At 25.2% G+C, this 19890-nt stretch overlaps 1 protein-coding gene across 1 annotated transcript; it reads left to right on the forward strand.

Annotated features, from left to right (window-relative positions):
- Positions 1–973: 973 nt before the first annotated feature.
- LOC107165563 (estradiol 17-beta-dehydrogenase 11-like) lies at positions 974–17157 on the forward strand. Its single transcript, XM_089219937.1, has 8 exons — positions 974–1177; positions 7349–7467; positions 8162–8315; positions 9018–9172; positions 13631–13808; positions 13900–14029; positions 15692–15944; positions 16808–17157. The coding sequence occupies exons 2-8, from the start codon at positions 7418–7420 to the stop codon at positions 16881–16883; spliced, it is 996 nt and encodes a 331-aa protein (XP_089076063.1). The 5' UTR covers positions 974–1177; positions 7349–7417; the 3' UTR covers positions 16884–17157.
- Positions 17158–19890: the final 2733 nt, after the last annotated feature.

Below are 19890 nucleotides of genomic sequence, written 5' to 3' on the forward strand. Positions count from 1 at the left end.
AAGCCATATCACCTCCATCACATGCACTTATTGTAAAACAACATTTACAGATTGTATATATTTAAATAAACGTTAAAAAAAAAAAATACTTTTAAATTGTTTGAACTATTAGATACAATAGATACAATTATTTACAGATGTACTTATTGTACTTATATAAAATTAAAAATATTACATTTAAAAGTTGTTTATACAAAACTATTACATACTATTGGTACCTATAAACTTAATGAATAACAATAACAATACATGATGGAATGGAGTATAAGTTAAGAATTAGGACACTAAAAGATTATATGTATAATTGACATCATATTACATCATCAATACTCAGGCAGTAATTTTTATTGATTACTGTTTGGGTACCATTACGTGTAGAAATATAAACATAATGGAATAGGAATAAAAAATAATGTGGTCATCTTATCGATATACCTTTCTTTGAAATTTAAACTACTATCCAGTAATAGTATACTTGGTAAAAATACTTATTATTAACTTTCACTATACATCATTATAATCTGTTAATTATTGAAGATAGTTCCTTCATTCTTGTTAGAATTGTAACCGCAGGTATGGTATAGACTTTAAATATATATTTGCAATTACAATAAGTTAAAAATAATAGAATACTTCCAATTTGGAAATGTAGATACCAACCTTACCTATATTAAATATGAACTTGGTTAACACATATATAAGTAGGTACCTTATACCTAATCTATTAAGCAGCTACCCGCGTAAGGATTTTTGTCCGTTGTCACATTATTATTTTAAAAAGCCGTTGAAAATTATTGTGTATAACACTGTAGTTTTCGCGAAATCACGGTAGCGAAAAAAAGAAAAGAAAGGAAAGCGCCTAACATAATAACACGATAACTGGACAACGTTTATAACGATCGGAGAAGAGGTGGAAAGTTGTTGTCACGGGAGACCGCACGATAATGAGCAAGAAAGTGTTTCAGATTCAGAGTTCAGACTTCAGTGCGTATTGTATTGCCGCGGCAGTGTGTTCACACATGTGTGAACAGTAGTTTCAGTATTCGAAGGGCAGGCTGGCAGGTGCAGTAGTGTGCAGCTGTACCTACCTTGAAAATAAGCAGTCATCTCTGACTGGAAATCTAAACTGAAGTTTTTTAAGAATAGTGCATGGCTCCCCACTCAAAAATAAAATAAAGTAAGTGGTCCAAATTTTATTTTAAATTAATAGTTTCGTTGTAGTTACTGTTTTTCAAAAACTTTATCAAAGAATTGAAGGAAAAATTGCTATACAGGGTTAAGAACTCATGATTATCAGTAAAAATTTTACAAGTAAACACTTATTTGTATTGAATTGCAGTAGGTAGAAAAATAGGTGATAGGTATGTAAGTATGTTATTGTTGTGATTATATTTTATAGTATTATAGTAAGCCCGAATCACACGTTTCTGACTGTTTCAGCGTCTCGTGATTATTGAACATTAGTAGCTGAATATTCTATACATAAAATTTACCTATAATGTCAACTGTTATACATCATCAATGTAATATTCATATAGGTATTAAATGTTAAAGAGTACGCTGGGCAGAGGTAAAATATCTGCTTCTCGTGCTGCAAGAGTCAGGAATATTGATTTCACAGAATCTGCACAGCTGTAACCCCGGTGTACTGGTATTATCATAAAATCGATAGTGGTTGTAACTCATGGTTATGGCAATACGGGTAAACAGGACTGCCGTTGAACTCATGAATGCAATACAGTATAGTGTATAATTGTTGATTTTTGTAGTTAAAAACATTGTTTTTTGAAAAATAATTCCACTTTAAAATAACCATTTATTAATATTGTAATATTTAAAATAAAACAGTATACCACTAATATTATTGTAATTATATGCATGAAAATATTCAATCATGAAGAGGATGCTAAAATTATATAAAACGTATTTTAATATTTTTAAATTATGGTATACAATGACAATAGAGTGAATAAATCACATTACCTTCCTTTTTTATCAAATATAGTTACTCAAAATGTTTAGATCAAGTATCTACAATCTATTTTTATTTCCAACTAATATGGCTTTATAATTATATAATTATTTAAAAAAAATAGTATGCGACGTTTATTTTACAATTAAACGCAAGTATTGATTTGCTCATATTATAATTCACTATTTCGTATTTTTATATGTATATGTTTCCTCCAATTTCGCATAGTAAAATGACCCGTATTTACTAAATATTATGTATAGATACAAAATATAAAAATATGTTAATATTAAACGTGTTAGTGAGTCAATTAAATATTTTAAATATTTGTATTTATTAATATTAGCCATTAGGTAAGAATATTGGTGATGATATTAATGAGTATTGGCGAAACGCCAAAAATTGACAAAAATCGTTTTTCAGCGATTTAAGAAATTTCTTGATAAATTTATGAACTTTAAGACAATTTTACCCGCATAATTCTTTAAAGAATTGACAAAGTGATTTTGAGATTCCTACTTTATACTCATATAATTGTTTTGATATGTAGGTACTTGTTCAATTTATAAATTAATACTATTGTAAATTAAGTTTAGTTCAGTTTAGAATTAGATTTCTAAGATTTAATATTGCTTTCAAATGTATAATAATAATTGTGAATCACAAAACTCCATTCTCCGTAGTTAATATTGTATACATTTTTAAAATGTTATCATGAAATATATATTTCATTGTAATAAGTTGATTTTTTTCTAGTTTTATATCATTTTTTAGCATTCAACTCATTGTGATTTTATAGTGGTAAACATTTAGTATCTCTTAATAAAAATATTAAATTATTAAGTTTTAATAAAAAAAATTTTTAAAAACATGGGTTAATTTGTATGAGTTAAAGTCAAACAATGAACAATAAACAAGTTTGGAAATTTATAATAATAGAAACATAGAATTATTGAAACATCGGTTATAATAACAACGGTAATTTGGTGCAAATGTACCATACAGAATATTATATTTATCAATAGGTATCTTGTACTAGTTTTACAGGTTTCAATCTTGTGAATACTGCATCATTGCTGGAAGGCGTTACTTTTTCTTACTAGTTCCTACGTAAATTTTAAGGAAAGTGAAATCTCAAAAATGATATATTTATAGGAATGTGTGGCTTTCATTTATTTTAAATCAATTCGTGTTTTACCATTATTATTTAATAAAATTACTATTTATAATCCACATATTATATTACAGGAAATTATTTAACTTTTTACATTTTTGATTCGAATCCGAGCTTAAGTATTCTTATTTCTTAATGTATACACTATACACCATAGTCTTATAATTTTTATTTTTAAATTTATATTTGGTAAAATTGTTGTTTAAATGTATTGTAGAACAAGTTTTTTTTTTTTTTATTAAGGAAAAATCCTCGGTAACGTGACCATTGGCTATTGTTTTTACACGATAAACAAAGTTTTAATATTGTCCTACTGAAATATAAAAATAGGTTGAGCGTAAATTTTTACATCTATTTAAACATAACATTATGTAGCATTTGAAATTCAAACGTATAACAAAAAAGTTATCCTCGAACGATTTTTATTATTTTATTATTATTAAAAAAATATTAACCATAGAAACTTATAACGTACAACTATTACTTCTTATTGATTAATGATTGTACTATACTACTATATGGTTATTATTGTACATCATAAATAGATATTCATATATAGATATGTAGATAATCATATCATAAATTATCGTCAATATTTAATTTATACATAAATATGAGCCTGTTTTTTCTAATTCCGGATAAAGTCCGAAATTACCGAACGAATTTAAGCGATTTTTTTAAATGTAAATAGGACACTACTCTAGCAGATTAGAGTTTGGTAGACCCAAATTCTGTTCCCGGAATATTGAGCGATAACTAGACCGATAAATTCAAAATTGTTGAATGCTTTAATATTTCTTATAAAATATAAGTTTCCTAATTAATTGATTTCGAGTGAAATGTTAGTTATGTTATGCATTTATAAATTAATATTTTTTATCATTGATTAATCGACTACAATATCTCCATTTTTTTTTTTTTTTTTTGATTTCATACTAGTTTAAACATATTTTAACATATTATTATTTCTTATATAGGTTTTTAATGTAATTTTTATACTAAATAAAATATTAACGTCCATAACAAGATATAAGTATCACAGTAAGTATTGGATACTTAACTTTAATCACTTAAAATTAAAATGCATATCGATGAAAAAAAAAATGCGAGTGTTAGTATCAAAATAATGAAATTGAAAGTTTTAATCTCCTATTGTATATAATATATAATATAATATATGTATATAATATATATACATTATACATATTACATATAATAAAGTGTTTTCGTGAAAATTCAATGTTACGTTTATTTTGCGTTCCACTTTACTGTTCTACATTTTCTGATTCGATGCTTACTCTCATTTTGTTCTCCAACCTGCAGTCTAGTCACCGATATACAATTTTAACAATGAATCGTTTTTGATCTATTAACGGAAATTATTATATTTTAGACCAAAGTGAAAAACCTATAACTAATATATTTTGTATCTGATGAAATGAGTAGCACTGTACTCTGTACACAATACACACTACCTAAAAATTATTCATATATATGTTCACAGTAGGCACATACGTTATTACGTTACATGCACAGTAGGTAACCACACAAGTATAGGTCATCTAAGAATATTTTGCTACTAAACAAGCATTGGGCTTAGTTAAAAAGATGTCTTAATCATAATTCTTTATTACTTACAATTATGTACCATATAGGTAGGTATAGGTATGTATAGGTATGTATAATTATTAATTATTTAAATTAAACAAGGTACCTACCTACCTACCTAACCTACCTACATAAAATATTCTTAAAATAATATGTTATTGGAGTTATTACCGTCAATCAGTATATATGTTCAAACTTCAAATAATACAAAAAATAGAAAATGATTATGTGTCGAACTTCTAGAAACTTAGCAATATTATTTATTTATAATTCATCAGTAGATTCCTTATAAAGACAAGTATGAAATGATGAAAACAATTTCAATGGTATTTTGCATTTACGTAATAGACCTTCAATATGAAAACAAATCACGATTTTATTCATATAATTTACATTGGATGTTTAGCTTAGTAAATTATCTATACCTACATGGCTAGATTATTTTTACATTTATCTTAGAAGTATTTTCCTTTGAACATCTTAAATTTATTGAATAAAGTGTTGGTTTTTATTTCACTTACAAACAATGTTAATTTCTATTTTGCTGATCGTCTTGGTATGAATATTATGAATACAAGGCATTGATTCTATGATATTGTCATATTGAAATACCTACTACGCGAATCAACAAATATAAACGATATAACATATTATCCAATCGCCTAATAATAGTAGGTAAAACAATAAAAATCTATACAGAATCTTGAAATTTAGTACTCAGCTCACTTTGATATTCTCCACTTTGCAGGATAATTATTTATTAACAAATAATAATATTTTAAATTTAAGTTAATAGTGTTAAATGATCTCATTAAACAAAACTATTCCGAAATAATAGCTAATTTTATTAAAATTTAACGTTAATAGCTTCCGTAAAATTAATTTACGATTAAACATTTATTGAATAAGATAATGAATGAAAAAGTAGGTAATCTATAATAAGGCTATAACGCCTATCACTATCCTCTTTAGATATTTATCTAAAATTTGATTTTAGTATCAAAATAATCTAAAAACTCTATGAAAAATATAATAGCATCATTCTTTGTATGATTTTATTTATTGCTATGACCGCTATAGATGGGCATATTGCTATATTGATGAAGACTAAATGGAAGTGAAGGTATTCGGCATAATATGAGAACAGAATATTGTAAAACCAATATATTCATTGGGTCACTTAAAATGTTAAGTAAATAATAAGTGATCTGACTCTTTAAGTTTTTTTAGTAATAGATATGCGCTTTTATCGTAACATTGTGTTATAGACCTCGCATAAATAATTTATATTTTAACCTTATTGTTATTATATATAAAAGTTATAGGTATAGGTAATAATTTGTTATTATTATTATTATTTCCATTTTAAAATATTTATATATTTGTTGGAAGAAGAAGAATTTAAAAACGAATTAGTTTAATATAATTTGTGTTGCCTACTACATAGATTTATATTCGTAGCTCTTATAATTAATTTAAAAACATTTTATGAATGAACATAATATTTATATATTAAAATGTTATTTACGTGTATATAGTAAAAGAACAATAGATAAAATCTAATAATATGATTTAATCACACTACAAAAATAACTAATAAGTTGGTAAATAATGTCGAGAAATGTTGATTGATCTTACGTAAAACATCACTTTCTTGTTGCATATGGCATATATGCATCCTGATAATCAATGATAATACCTACATATTAAGAAATTCATACTTTGCTATAAAGTGATTATAGAAAATAAAATTCCCACTTTCATTAGATTTTTTTAGAAAACAAACGCTCATGTTATGTAACAATAATTAATAATTACTTATACGAAATTATTATTTTATAATGTATTATTATAATGTGATATTAGATATTTAATAGAAACATTTATTTGTACTTTATCTAAAATACTATAAAAAAAAGCATAAAAGTTTAAATAACGCAAAAGATTCATCATAATATTATTTGTTTAAAATAAAAATTATGCATGATGTATGTAATTCTAAGTTTATCAAAAACATTTATTTTAGCAAAAGAATATAATTGCATGATATAGTTTATCGTTATGATTTTTAATTTTATAATTTGAATAAAATTTGATCCACAAGTATCTAATATTTAACCAATAATTTTTATTTATAAGTATTTTAACTTTAAAATATTGAAAATTCAAATAAATAGTTGTAAAGTGGCAGGGCTGCGGGGTATGTTTAGTAACCCAACATAATTATTAATTACGCTGCACCTATATATAGATGGTATACTACTTCTATACTTCACTCATCAAACTAGTCAAAACTTTAAAAGATCATCAAAATTTTATGATAACTTCGTTATTTATACACCAAAATATTTTTTATAATATAATACCATATATATATAGATTGTAATTTAAAAAAAAAGTAAAAACCATGATAAAATATTATTATTTTTTCCAATAATATAGTGTTCCTTACCTAGCGATAAAAAAAAAATTATGTATTGTGTTAAATAATAATTTATTATTGTTTAATTATATACAATATAGTCAGTATAGAGTCTTGATACTTTAAAAAATAATAATTAATATTCATGTTTTTTTTTTGAATTTTATTCCAGGTGAGAAAAAGTACTATTCGAATGAAGAAAAATTTAATATTTTAATCGGTCTTATAATTACAAGTAATCATGACAGAAAATAAAAATGAGTCAATTCATCCACCTCTCAAGAGATATAGGTAAGTAAAAATGACTAGGATGTCATCCATTTATCCATTAATACCAAGCGATTAATTTAAGTGTTTTCACCCATTATTTCGAAAACTTTTCACTTTTTTGAAAATATTTATTATATTTAATTCAATTTAGGTAATTTCTGAACAAACATTTTCTTCTATTTTATTGCTATTATTTTGAAGTTTTTTTCTTTTTTGAATGACACGACACTATGTCACTCATACTTTTTTATTTTATATTCCGAAACAAAATATTATTTGGAGTGTTTCAATGTACGAAATTAAATTTAGAAGAAGTAGCTCATTATTTATAACTTATAACTTATAAAAATATAAATGTATTAAATTATCAACTTATAAAACTTAGATTAGTGGAGTAATGGATAACAATTTTAGGGTTTAATCACTCTACTTCGTTTATATAATCTTAAAATGTTTATAATTAATGTATTACTTGACAAAAATTTGATCTTTGTAAATTAAAACACTCCGAATAATATTCTACTGAAAAATAGTAAATAATTTAATTATTTTTTTGATATGATAACAAATTATGTAAAAAGATGTTTTCAAAAAGTTGAAGCTTTTTGAAATGAGGAGTATAGGTAGACATGAGACACATTAAATGGATCATCTGCTAGCACTCTGTTTAATATTATCATATATTAATAAGTCTTTATTGCTTGTTTATTTTTAGGTCAAATTCAATGGGAAATTCAGTTGCTTATGCTGGCTTATTACTCATAGAGTTAATTCTTTTGGTTTTAAAATTCATTTATACTACCGTTGAGTCCATTATACGAACATTTTTACCTCCATTGGAAAAATCACTAAAAGACGAAATTATATTAGTAAGTTATTAATAAATAGTATAATATTGTTAAGTACATGTTATTCTTATATAGAACATATACATATAAGAACATAGGTACGTTCTAATTAATGTTATGATTGCTTTTCAATACTTTATATTTAGTAAATAGGTATAGGTATCAGGAGTATTGAGGGTAATTGTAAAATTAAAGATAAATATAAAACCAGAATGATGATTGTGAAGTTTAACTATACATCAGTTACATACTTACATCCTTAGTGTTTTTTAGAAATCAAGTTTCAGTGTTTCGAAAGATTTAATTTTATTGAAGACGTCTATATTTCATAAACTTTAGCATATAAATTATGGCCATACAAACAATCCTTTCAATAGAAATAGATTTATTTAATACCTTTCGAAACCACTGTACTCGTAAGCACTTATTGAATTAAAATATTATTGCATGCTATAATATGACTGGTCATGTATTTACTGTTTTTTGACACCACATAAATTACAAATAATAATATTCACTGTTAATTATTATAGTTTTAATAACCTGTTTGATATTGACATTTGTTAAAAACTTCATTCATTCATTCATTTAAAATTAATTTCAATTCAATCAATTTTTTTATTTTGATAATATTTATTAAAATTTGTATTAGATATTATTTTTGATTACTTTTCTTTATTTTCTGTAATAAATGTTTAACCAAACGTCATATTATTTTTTTAGATAACTGGTGCTGGTCATGGAATTGGCCGAGAATTAGCACTATTGTTCGCCATTCAAAATGCAATAATTGTATGCTGGGATTTAGACGAAAAAGGAAATAATGAAACTAAACAGATTCTTAAGATAAAAGGTTACAAACGTGTTTACACCTACAAGTGAGTATATTTTGCAATCATCCGGCTACGTAAGACTAACATCTATTATAATATATAATTATAAATATTAAATAGTATAATTTTGTTTATAAGCGTATTATTAAGCATTATTTAGTGCTTATAAATATTCTTGGAGTTCGGTGCTGGATCTACAAATGGAAATGATGACGCTTAAAGCATAACAGAATACCATAGAGCCTATTAATAGTTAACCAAAAAACAAAAATCATATTTTCATACCGATGTATGCATTTTAATGAATTATTGATATATAATATATCAGTATTATATTATGTCGAATCTGTAGTTTTTTTTTAAAAAAAAAGCCGTAATTTATTAATTTTAGTTATTTTAAAACTATTTTCGGAAGCTAGAACAATTACTTTTAGTTTTGAGAGATTTTAAATGAACACACAAATTTGAGTATTAGTAAATATATAACAGTTATAGACGATAATAAGTTAAACTTAGGGACTTGAAGCTCTTACAAAAGTAACACACATATATATGCATTAAAAACATACTAAGCAATAAAACAAATAATAATGTTGATTGAATTATTTAAATTTATATTTTAATACTTTATCATCATTCGTATAATTAGTTGTTCTCCTTTTGTATATTACTTGCATATTATTGCTTCCATATCAATGTCATCATCTGGATTTTAAGTTATAAAAAAAACATAGATAATGCACAAATATTCTAAAATAAGCAAAAACCATAAACATAAAAAAAATATTCGAAATAAAATGTTGGATTTAGACATTCTAAATAAGATGATATTTATTGATCAGTTGAAATTGCAAACTAACATGAAAATGCTATAAATCCATTATCAGTATAACACTATAAAAACAATAAGTAAAATTTAAATACACGTGCAATATAATATATATTTACTTGTGAATAAAATAAAAATCTAATAATGAAAATGCATTGAAGAATAATGAGTTTATTATTCAGTAATTCATTTAGCATTGTATTTTATGCCGCCTCAGATTGTTAAAAAAAATGTAGCGTTGGTGTAGGTAGGTATACTTAAAAGTTAATAACATTAACATTTTAAATTAATTATATGTTTATATGTAGTATAATGTTATATACTATTATATCATGAAAAAAATATGGAGTTATTGCAGGAAGTGCATAATTTATTTTAAAAATTTAATTCTCGGTTCAGTTGTCTTATAAATGTAAGTTGTATTTACTGCATAATGATTTATTAAAAATGTAATGAATTAATTTACTATAAATAATAATTATAAATACAGAAAAAAAAATCATTTGAACATAATTTATTTACCTACGAATAACTTTAATAATTGGATAATTATTTTGGCACTTAAATTTCACTCGTTAAAACACTGTAATAACTAACAACATATCATTAATCATATGTAGCACTGTATTTTAAAGTTTTAAAATTATTTTACATTTCGTCATTTATGACGTAATAGAAGTTTTAATGAATTTAATGATAGATAATTTTAAAATTCTTCAACTATTATGTTGCATAATTTTAATTAATTTGATATTGGATTTTGACGATTTGTTCAAGTGATATAAAAAATATTACAGTAGGTAGATTCCTCTTTGTTTACTGTGAGCCTTAAATATACAAAATAATAGTAATATTATTGTACGATAACTACATACATCAAGATGTAAGTGCTTATTAATTAAATAAAATTATAAAAAATTAATAATTCTTTTATTTATATTAAATCGCAAACTGCAAAGTATAGATACCTAATAATAAATGACGTTGACCCAGACAACATTTACAAATGTCAATGAAAAAAGTCTCTTGATGTATGTACTGAATCTCTATATTAAAATTGCTAAATACGTGATGTGAGTATGTGACTGAAACACCATCACTCAAAAACAGTTGTTTTTAAAATTATTTTTCAATTAACGTTTCAGATAGGAAAGGAATTTTGTGACGTAGAAATAGATACCTATTTTAATTCTTATTATTTGAATTAGAGAGAGTCTTCGTAAAGTATTTAAGTATAGGAACTCACTAGTGACTTAAAGTATCATGTGCCTTGTACGATCAAAAGTGAACTATGAAAAACTATTCTTTATTTTTAATCCAAACTTTTAATTCATTACTTTCATAACAATTCAACTTCAAATATTATAGCTCTATTTTCTACACGAATGAACAATGATCATATAAATAAATACTAATCACAAATTATATAAACATATTTTATTTGTGTCGAATTGAGTTTAGATAATTGGGAGTTTTTTTATAACCATTTTAAATAATTAAATACCTATGTGTTTTTTGTATCTGTCTTCACGTTTCAAGGCAGTCAAAATGCTTTGAAGTTTGTCGATGATTTATGGTTTCAAATTGGATCTGTAATTTAAGTTTAAACGGAAACTATTAAACAAGTTCTGCAGTATTCAACAAAATCGGTACAAGGTTTCTTACAAATCATTATTTTTAAATTATAAAAAATAGTCAAACGTAAATCATTTTCCATGATTTAAATAATTTTCACAACATTTTATGTATATGTATAAATTACGAATTTTCTACCTACTAAAAATCTTCACCAAATGTTGTATTTCCTACACTTGTCATAATTTTCTAAATATTCTCTTTTTGAGGTATTTATAGACATTTGAAATTTTCGATTTATTTTAGTTTTTTTATAAATGTTGTCGATGTAAAAAATTTTCACTGGGTTAAAAAAAAAACGATTTAAGTTATTTTGTTTTAGTTTGAAAATATTATTCGTGAATACTAATTTAAAACTTATAACGTTTATTATTATATTATATACATTGCACATTTTAAAATATGCCTAATATTTTCGTTCTATTTTATTAGGTACTAATCGTAAAATAAATTACTTAAATAACAATATAAATATTTGGTAAATATAACCAGTTATATAGGCCTAATAGGCCAGTATTGTATACCTATTTATTATTGAATTCAAATTTAACACAATATATGTATACTTACATTACTGTTATGTTACTCAATAGTCAATAGTTAGGTATATATTCTATACAGTCTATGTCTCTTTATCTATCGTATAGCAAATCGATTATCTTTTTATTTTTTTATAAATAAATGTATTTACAATCTGTAATATAATAAAACAATAAGTAAATTTGAGATTTTTTTACAAGGTTTGGAGGGAATCGATTATCTATAATCGATATTATCCTTTTTAAGTTTTTTAAATAAAATTTTACTTCAACTATACAGGAATATTTTTATATAAATATAGGGTACAAAATTGTCACGCGTTTTTGTCCCCACTGCCATGATCACTTAACATCGCATATATTATTGTACTTTGTAACTCCAGAAATCACCTTCCGGTGGACATCTGATACATAAACAAAACTATAAGGTGAAAGTAAAAGTATTTGCAACACAAACTTAACTATCTATTCTAACTGGTTCTATAAAATGGCAGAATACCTATGTATACTTAATAATTCTTATAAATTTCGTTATTATTTCAGACCGTCAATTACCTATACTTTAAAAGGAAATTTAATTAATACATTATATCTAATTTGTATGAATCTGCAGCCTACAGGAACACCAATTATATATGACACAAACAATTTATAAATTATATACTTGGAATTGTATAACAACTCACGTATAAACTATTGTATATTCTCATACGAATAATTTCTATCATCCATTACTCACATTACTTAAGTTAATGTTGCAAAGTATATATTTATTCCTATACGTAATTATTTTCGCATGTATTCGAGAATTTTGTTTAGAATGAAAATAACCAGGAAAGAATATAAATGTATGTTTTCTTTTGCTGTTTTTTAGATTATATTGATAAAGTGGTAAAATATTAACAGTAGCAATTTGTCATATTATTTTGTATAAAATTATTATACAAAGATATTTTTATAGTTTTAGAAGTTAGAAAACATTCACTCTTAAAGTTCTGCATTTTTTGGTTGTATTTATATTTACTTCCATTCTTTAGTTACCTAGGTAAAATTTTGCTATATTTTTATTGTATATTCTACCCACGTTATGAATTGTCTGCATATTAAATACTTAATAATTACATAAGAATTTAACGGTTTATCTTATATCCAACTATACATATATATATATATATATATATATATATATATATATATGTAATTCCAAATTTATTTTAATAATATGTAAATTACTATCAATGTACCTACCTATAGGACCTATCTTATATTTAATGATATATTATACTATAATGTTATATTATTTTGGTTTATTCATTGGCTCACTGCTTCTTAGTGGGATAATATATGAATATTTGATAATAATGATATAGTATATTATTATTTATTATATTAAGTATATCGCTATATATATGAAACTTAAAAATTTAATTTATTTTTGTTGCTTTTATACAATCATATAAGTATTGATCACTGGATTTACTGTTATTAATGTTTTTACAGAGTGGACGTGTCTAATAGACAGGAAGTTTTGGATGCTGCAGCCTTAGTTAAACAGGAAGTTGGTAGCGTATCGGTATTGGTAAATAATGCGGGAATTATGCCATGCAGACCGCTGTTTTCTCAAAGCCACGAGATAATTGAAAAAATATTCAACGTCAACGTTTTAGCTCATTTTTGGGTAAATTCAATGCTGAAATAAATTATAGATCTACTTAACTAATAACCAATATATTTATATCTTCAACGTATAAACTTAAAAATTTTATCAGGCTCTGGAAGCTTTTTTGCCAAGTATGGTTGAAAACAACCATGGCCATGTAATTGCGTTATCTTCAATGTGCGGTGTCATTGGACTCCCAAATGTTGTTCCATATTGCGCATCGAAATTCGCCGTAAGAGGTAATATTAAATATAGTTTATCAATTCCAAAATGATTCAATTTTAAAAATCCAGTTACTTATGAGTTATGAGTTTATGACTTATGATAGTGAAATATAAAAATGATAAATATAATGCACATATAATGAATACTCTCTCTTTTTTTCTCGAATAAAAATTTAAAATTGTTCGAGTTTCCAGTGGTATTCAAGGTAGTCAAGAACCAAGGTCGTAAAAAATGAGAGTAATTCAATGAGATGCTTTTACTATATAATAAAATATCATACATATCTGACATTTTATTTTGATATGTATAACATTTCTATAATTTCTTATGATGAAGTCATTAAAATTAATATTTTATGAAAATATTTATTATGGGTATACAATTTCAAGTTACAAGTTCTATAAACCAATATAAAATTACATAAAAAATAAAATAAAAATTATAAAACATTGTATGTCCCTATCTATATACATTATTAATTATTAATATAATTCTATAACATAACTAATTTATACGCGGAACGCATATTTCTACGATATAACATGGTAACAGACTAACTCTAAATCAATAAATATTTGATAATTATAATACACAATATATTCGTTAAAATTGTGAACTTTTTAGTTCAACATTAAATTGGTGGATTGAATGTTTAGATTAGATAATTATAAGCTTTAAATTCATTTAATTATATGTGGATTCCAAGCTTCAAAATTATATTTCGAAAATAAACGAAGTAACCGTAAACTACGTCCGTACGCATATTTATTAATCTTAGAAGATGAGTTATAACTTATAAGTTATAGTATATGGTTTAAAAAACCATTTACATCAGAAATAAACTTATAAGCATCTTATTGCGTGATTTGTTGTGTGCTTATTTTATGATTTAATATTTACCTTACTTACATATGTGTGAAAAATATTACAATTCAAACGTTGATAAAATTTACATAAATAATTCGTGAATACATAACGGCAAACGCTGTTCCTTTGATTATATTTACGTGTTAAACTGTTAAATAATTTTTTAAATAAATAATGTATCACTTCATGAAACTAAATAATATAATAAATGTGACGTATGTAGGCAGATTGTATATTGCATATTTGCATACATAATATAACAATGTCGGTACGGGTACAATTTGGTGCTGGACGATATGTTTGTTCAACAGTTATAAAAGTATAAAACCATTTAAATTCTTGCTAAATCTTACCTTCAAACAGTAGGTTAAATAGGCAAATATATGATATTGCTGCAACATTTAGTTCTATGTTGTTTTATTAACGACACGTAACAATCAGTAGATAATAACTAGTTTTTATAATATGATGTATCGTTATTCTTAAATAGACATCATAGAATATTATATATTTACGTGTACTCCATAAAAATGGTTATAAAATAATTTAGATCTAGAAATTATTTTAAAGTACCTATCTACCTACTATCATAATGATAAATTACCTAGGTATATACATTATTCATTCTACATAATACAAAATGTATAATGCGCAACTGAGTAGGTAGTTTTAAAAGGACAGTAGTTACGGCTATATTGTACCAACATATTTTAAAATATTTTCTGTCAAATAAAATACTTATATATGGAGTTACTATTTTTAATATTGTCATTGACACATTAGACATGATAGCTTATCTGGTTTTGCAGGACTCATGGAAGCCTTATACGAAGAGTTAAGAGTTGGTGATACGAAAAACAATAAATCTGAAATCAAATTCACTACAGTTTACCCGATTATGGTTAACACAGGACTAGTTAAGAAACCTAGAAATCGATTCCCATTCTTGCTGGACATGCAATCACCTGAAAAAGTAGCCAATATTATTGTAAAATCAATGAGGCGTAACTATAAAGAAGTCAGTATACCGTGGATGCTGATGCCTCTCGACCGGATATCCAGGTACTTTATACATTATTATACAGAGTGGTTCTCGAATGCGTATTATTATTAAGTATATTAGGTAGATAATATACTATATAGGATGTTGGACTTGACATCGATCCCTACTACTTAAAATTGTTGAATGTTGATGGAAAGTATCCAGTGTCCACGTGAAATCCACACATTCTCCTAAAATACAATGCGTATATTAATTTTTATTATATAATATAATATCTTTATAAATATAAAATAAAGATGTTTTAGACTTACGCAAGATGTTTACATCTCACCATGCTTATCCTCATACATTACCATCCATTGATGATAATATAGGTAATAGGTAGTTAATCAGTATTTAGTTTAAACTTTAAAAACTGTAGAATTATCTATAATGTAATAAACAAATAAATATTTAATGGAAATTAATAAATCTACATTTTAATTTTAAATTCACCGAATGTTAAATTATGTATATTAAATTGGCAATTTTAGATTTTTAAATACCTTACACGGCAAATTGAAATTTCATTTATTTTTTTTTTTGTTGTTGTGTCAGTAAATACTTAAGATTACGATTTAATTATATCATAAAATTCGGAAATCTTTTATTCAAAATAATTATTTAAATATAACTCATTTACACATAGACTAACGCCCTGTAAGTAATCCTGACTATTGCTGTAATCTTAGTGCACATGCAACAACTTATGAAGTAACCTATTTTGTATAAGTGAAATTGGACAATATTTTATCGATGTGTCGCATTAGAAAATTATTTATAAATTCTATACATAATATAATATAATGTGTTGTGTATGATGATCTTAATACCTAACTGTAAGTTGTTTACTATTGTTATAACAGTATGTTCGATTTTATAGATTGTTACCAGGAAAATTCATTCAGAATGTTAAAGATTTCATCGACACCGGTTTGGACCCACACACAGATGATTAAATGTTATAGATACCAATCGTTTCCTTGTTGACGACATTGATTTTATTATACAGCTTTTGATAATATTTGTTAAAAAGACTTGACATTTATTTTTGTAATATTCGTTTTATGTAATGATGTCTGAATTTCCAACAGCTATTAAACTTGTATCTTAAGGTATTTATAGTTTTGTATATTTATACCATTATTATTATTATATATTTTATGCTTGTTATTATAATTATGTAATTTTGTAAATAATTTTTTGTACAATAAATATAAGATGTAACTTTTATACTATATGTCTATATACTGTTTGAGTAAAATATTTTTTTTTCAAATAATACACAAACAAAATGATCCAAAGAAAAGTATGTGTACAGAATTTATTAGGGTCACAGAAACTAGCTAATATATAGTTGTATATTATGCATTGTTTGAATATATATATATATATTATTAACTCTCGCAAACATATAGGCCAATAGGTGGTTACTTTTCATAGGTTTTTTTAACTATAAGGGAGAGTACAGTTGGTTTCTAACACGTGTATATGTGGCAAGGTTTTTGCCATTAAGAACCCGGGTGGTCACCCATTCGGAATTAGTGGCAGCGGGCGGTGCGTACACTCAATCACGTTATGTCATCAATGTTAAATTGTAAACAGCCAACCAGCATATGCGAGAGAATAGTTATTATATTTTTGAGAAGGATTCATGCTATATTTATATAGGATTCATACTAACAATGTGCATGGAAAATGTACACATAATAACATACTGAATATAGGTTAGAAGGTACAATCGATATGCAAATGTAATTTGAATAATTTGTCATATATCAATTGTAACAAAATTAAACACTGTACTTTTTTTCATGTTAACATGATGTACTTTTTATTTTACATAAAATTTATTTAAACATTATTTTATTTTTATTTTTTGCATCCAGCGTGGGGCTTGAACCCATGACTCAGATATTAAGAGTCTCCTGTTTATAGGAGCGTGAATTTTTGGATTAAGTTTAAAAATGATTCAAAAAATTCTGTGCGCTATAATATTTTAATATTATGTTCTATTAATTAGAAATACCAAACGTGGATGTTAGGTATTAGTTTAACATAATAATATTATGTTAACCTGCAGGGAGCCTATTAATTTATAGTTTTCGAATTCAATGATTCATCAACATAATATTGTGTTTGAAGAAGCTACACGTACTGATGCACTTAAAATTTAGCCCACTTGTCGCCTCTGCTTTTATGTAATGTGTGTGAATATTCATCAAAAACAACAGATATCTAAACCCTAAACGTCAAACGTCAGCCCCCGTTACTCGTACGTTTTACTTGTTAGAGAATAACAAAAGTATATATTTATGTCACAAAAAAATAAAAATTTGATGGAAAATCGTGTGAAATAATTTTATTAATGATTTGCACCTACTTTTATAAAATATTTTAGGTAGGTTGATTATAATATGTATTTCATAGTGTTAGCCTTACTACGTGACAGACGTGCTCTATCGCCTAACCTCTTGGTGTGTAAAACTCCGAGTCGCGTCGGTTGTTACAATATCTAATCGGTTTTGCAATGTGCAGATTAAAAATTAAAACCCAAAAATGTGCAATATTCCTGTTATTAATTTTAAATAATATAATTCGTATTACAGCATACAGGCATTCAGTTTGACTTTTCTATAAAGTTATTTAAAAAATTTAAGTGTATGTTGTTAAGTGTGTATGCTCTATATCACTTATCGGGTTAAACGGCGTTAGACTGCATTAAGGTTTTTATATAAGACATGACAAATGTGATTAAAATGTTCATAATTCCATTTTCTAGTTTATACAACAAAGTTTTAACGATGGTTTAAAATTAGAACACGGGATGTACCTTTGTATATGCGATTGCTGGACAGTCGACTTAGTTTAGTTGATCAATTTGTTTACATTTATCGCAATTCATATTATACATTTGAACTTATAACTCATGTTTTATACCAGCGTTTCCCAACCTTTTTACCTCACGGTACACTAGTCCAAACCGATATTATGCCGTAGCACACTTGACCTCAACTTATATATGTTTAATAAATATTTTTTTTATTTTTTTTTTAATATTAGGACATTAGGCTTTCATCATAATAAAACAAAAATTTGCACATCAGTAAATTACTATAGCAAATAAAATAATGTTTATTTTGGTTAGGAAAATTTGTGTGAAATCATATTTTAATTTATTAAAAATATAAAATTTATTGATATTGAAAAACAGTGGCATTGCATTGTGATCATCATGTTATGTTTATGTAAGGTTTTTAAAATCTAGCCTAGTTATTTGGCACTGGTTTCCATCGTATTCAAATAGTTGTCAAGCACATTGCAATCCTTACATTAGAGTAAGAAAATCGTTAAAATTATTTTGACTTAGTATCGAAATTATAAGTAACCGTATTAATAATCATGATATTTCGCGATACACCGGTTGGAAAATGCTGGTTTATACCAATCGTCTACGTCGCGAAGCATTCCGGCGTGCCGCTAGCTGTTGTGCCGATAATACGATAGCACGCAAATATCCTACTCAACGATAATATAAATTTTATAAATTTAATAATACATTTTTCGCATTATTATATTAAATAATTAATCAATTATTATGAATGTTATGCTAGTCACTCGTACAGTCAAACATCCGAGTGTCCAACATGCACTATAACAGTAACCGGTTTATTGTGTGCTTAGATTTCCGTGTTGTTCGCTATCGGTGGATCACTTGAACGTGATAAATATGACTGTATAATAATATGAATACCTACGCATTTCGCATGTCAAATATTATAAACGGTATGATACGTAGTAAAATGCATAACATGTTTTATACATTACAATTTGAATTATTAAAAAAAAAAAATCATAGTGTTCTACCATTATCACGAATACGGAGTAGACACCCATATAATATTATTATACATTATGTATGTATACATATTATACTTTTGAGAGTAGTCATATTTTAAGTACCTC

The sequence above is a fragment of the Diuraphis noxia genome, unplaced genomic scaffold, assembly GCF_037042655.1.
Source record: "Diuraphis noxia isolate RWA-SAM2 unplaced genomic scaffold, SU_Dnox_SAM2 contig0002, whole genome shotgun sequence".
Classification (NCBI taxonomy): domain Eukaryota; kingdom Metazoa; phylum Arthropoda; class Insecta; order Hemiptera; family Aphididae; genus Diuraphis; species Diuraphis noxia.

Bases quoted from the DNA above. Each gene is read 5' to 3' on its own strand.
- LOC107165563 (XM_089219937.1), top strand. From the start codon at position 7,418: ATGACAGAAAATAAAAATGAGTCAATTCATCCACCTCTCAAGAGATAT. The intron at 8,316-9,017 runs GTAAGTTATTAA...TTATTTTTTTAG, and splicing joins TAAAAGACGAAATTATATTA to ATAACTGGTGCTGGTCATGG. The intron at 13,809-13,899 runs GTAAATTCAATG...AAATTTTATCAG, and splicing joins ACGTTTTAGCTCATTTTTGG to GCTCTGGAAGCTTTTTTGCC.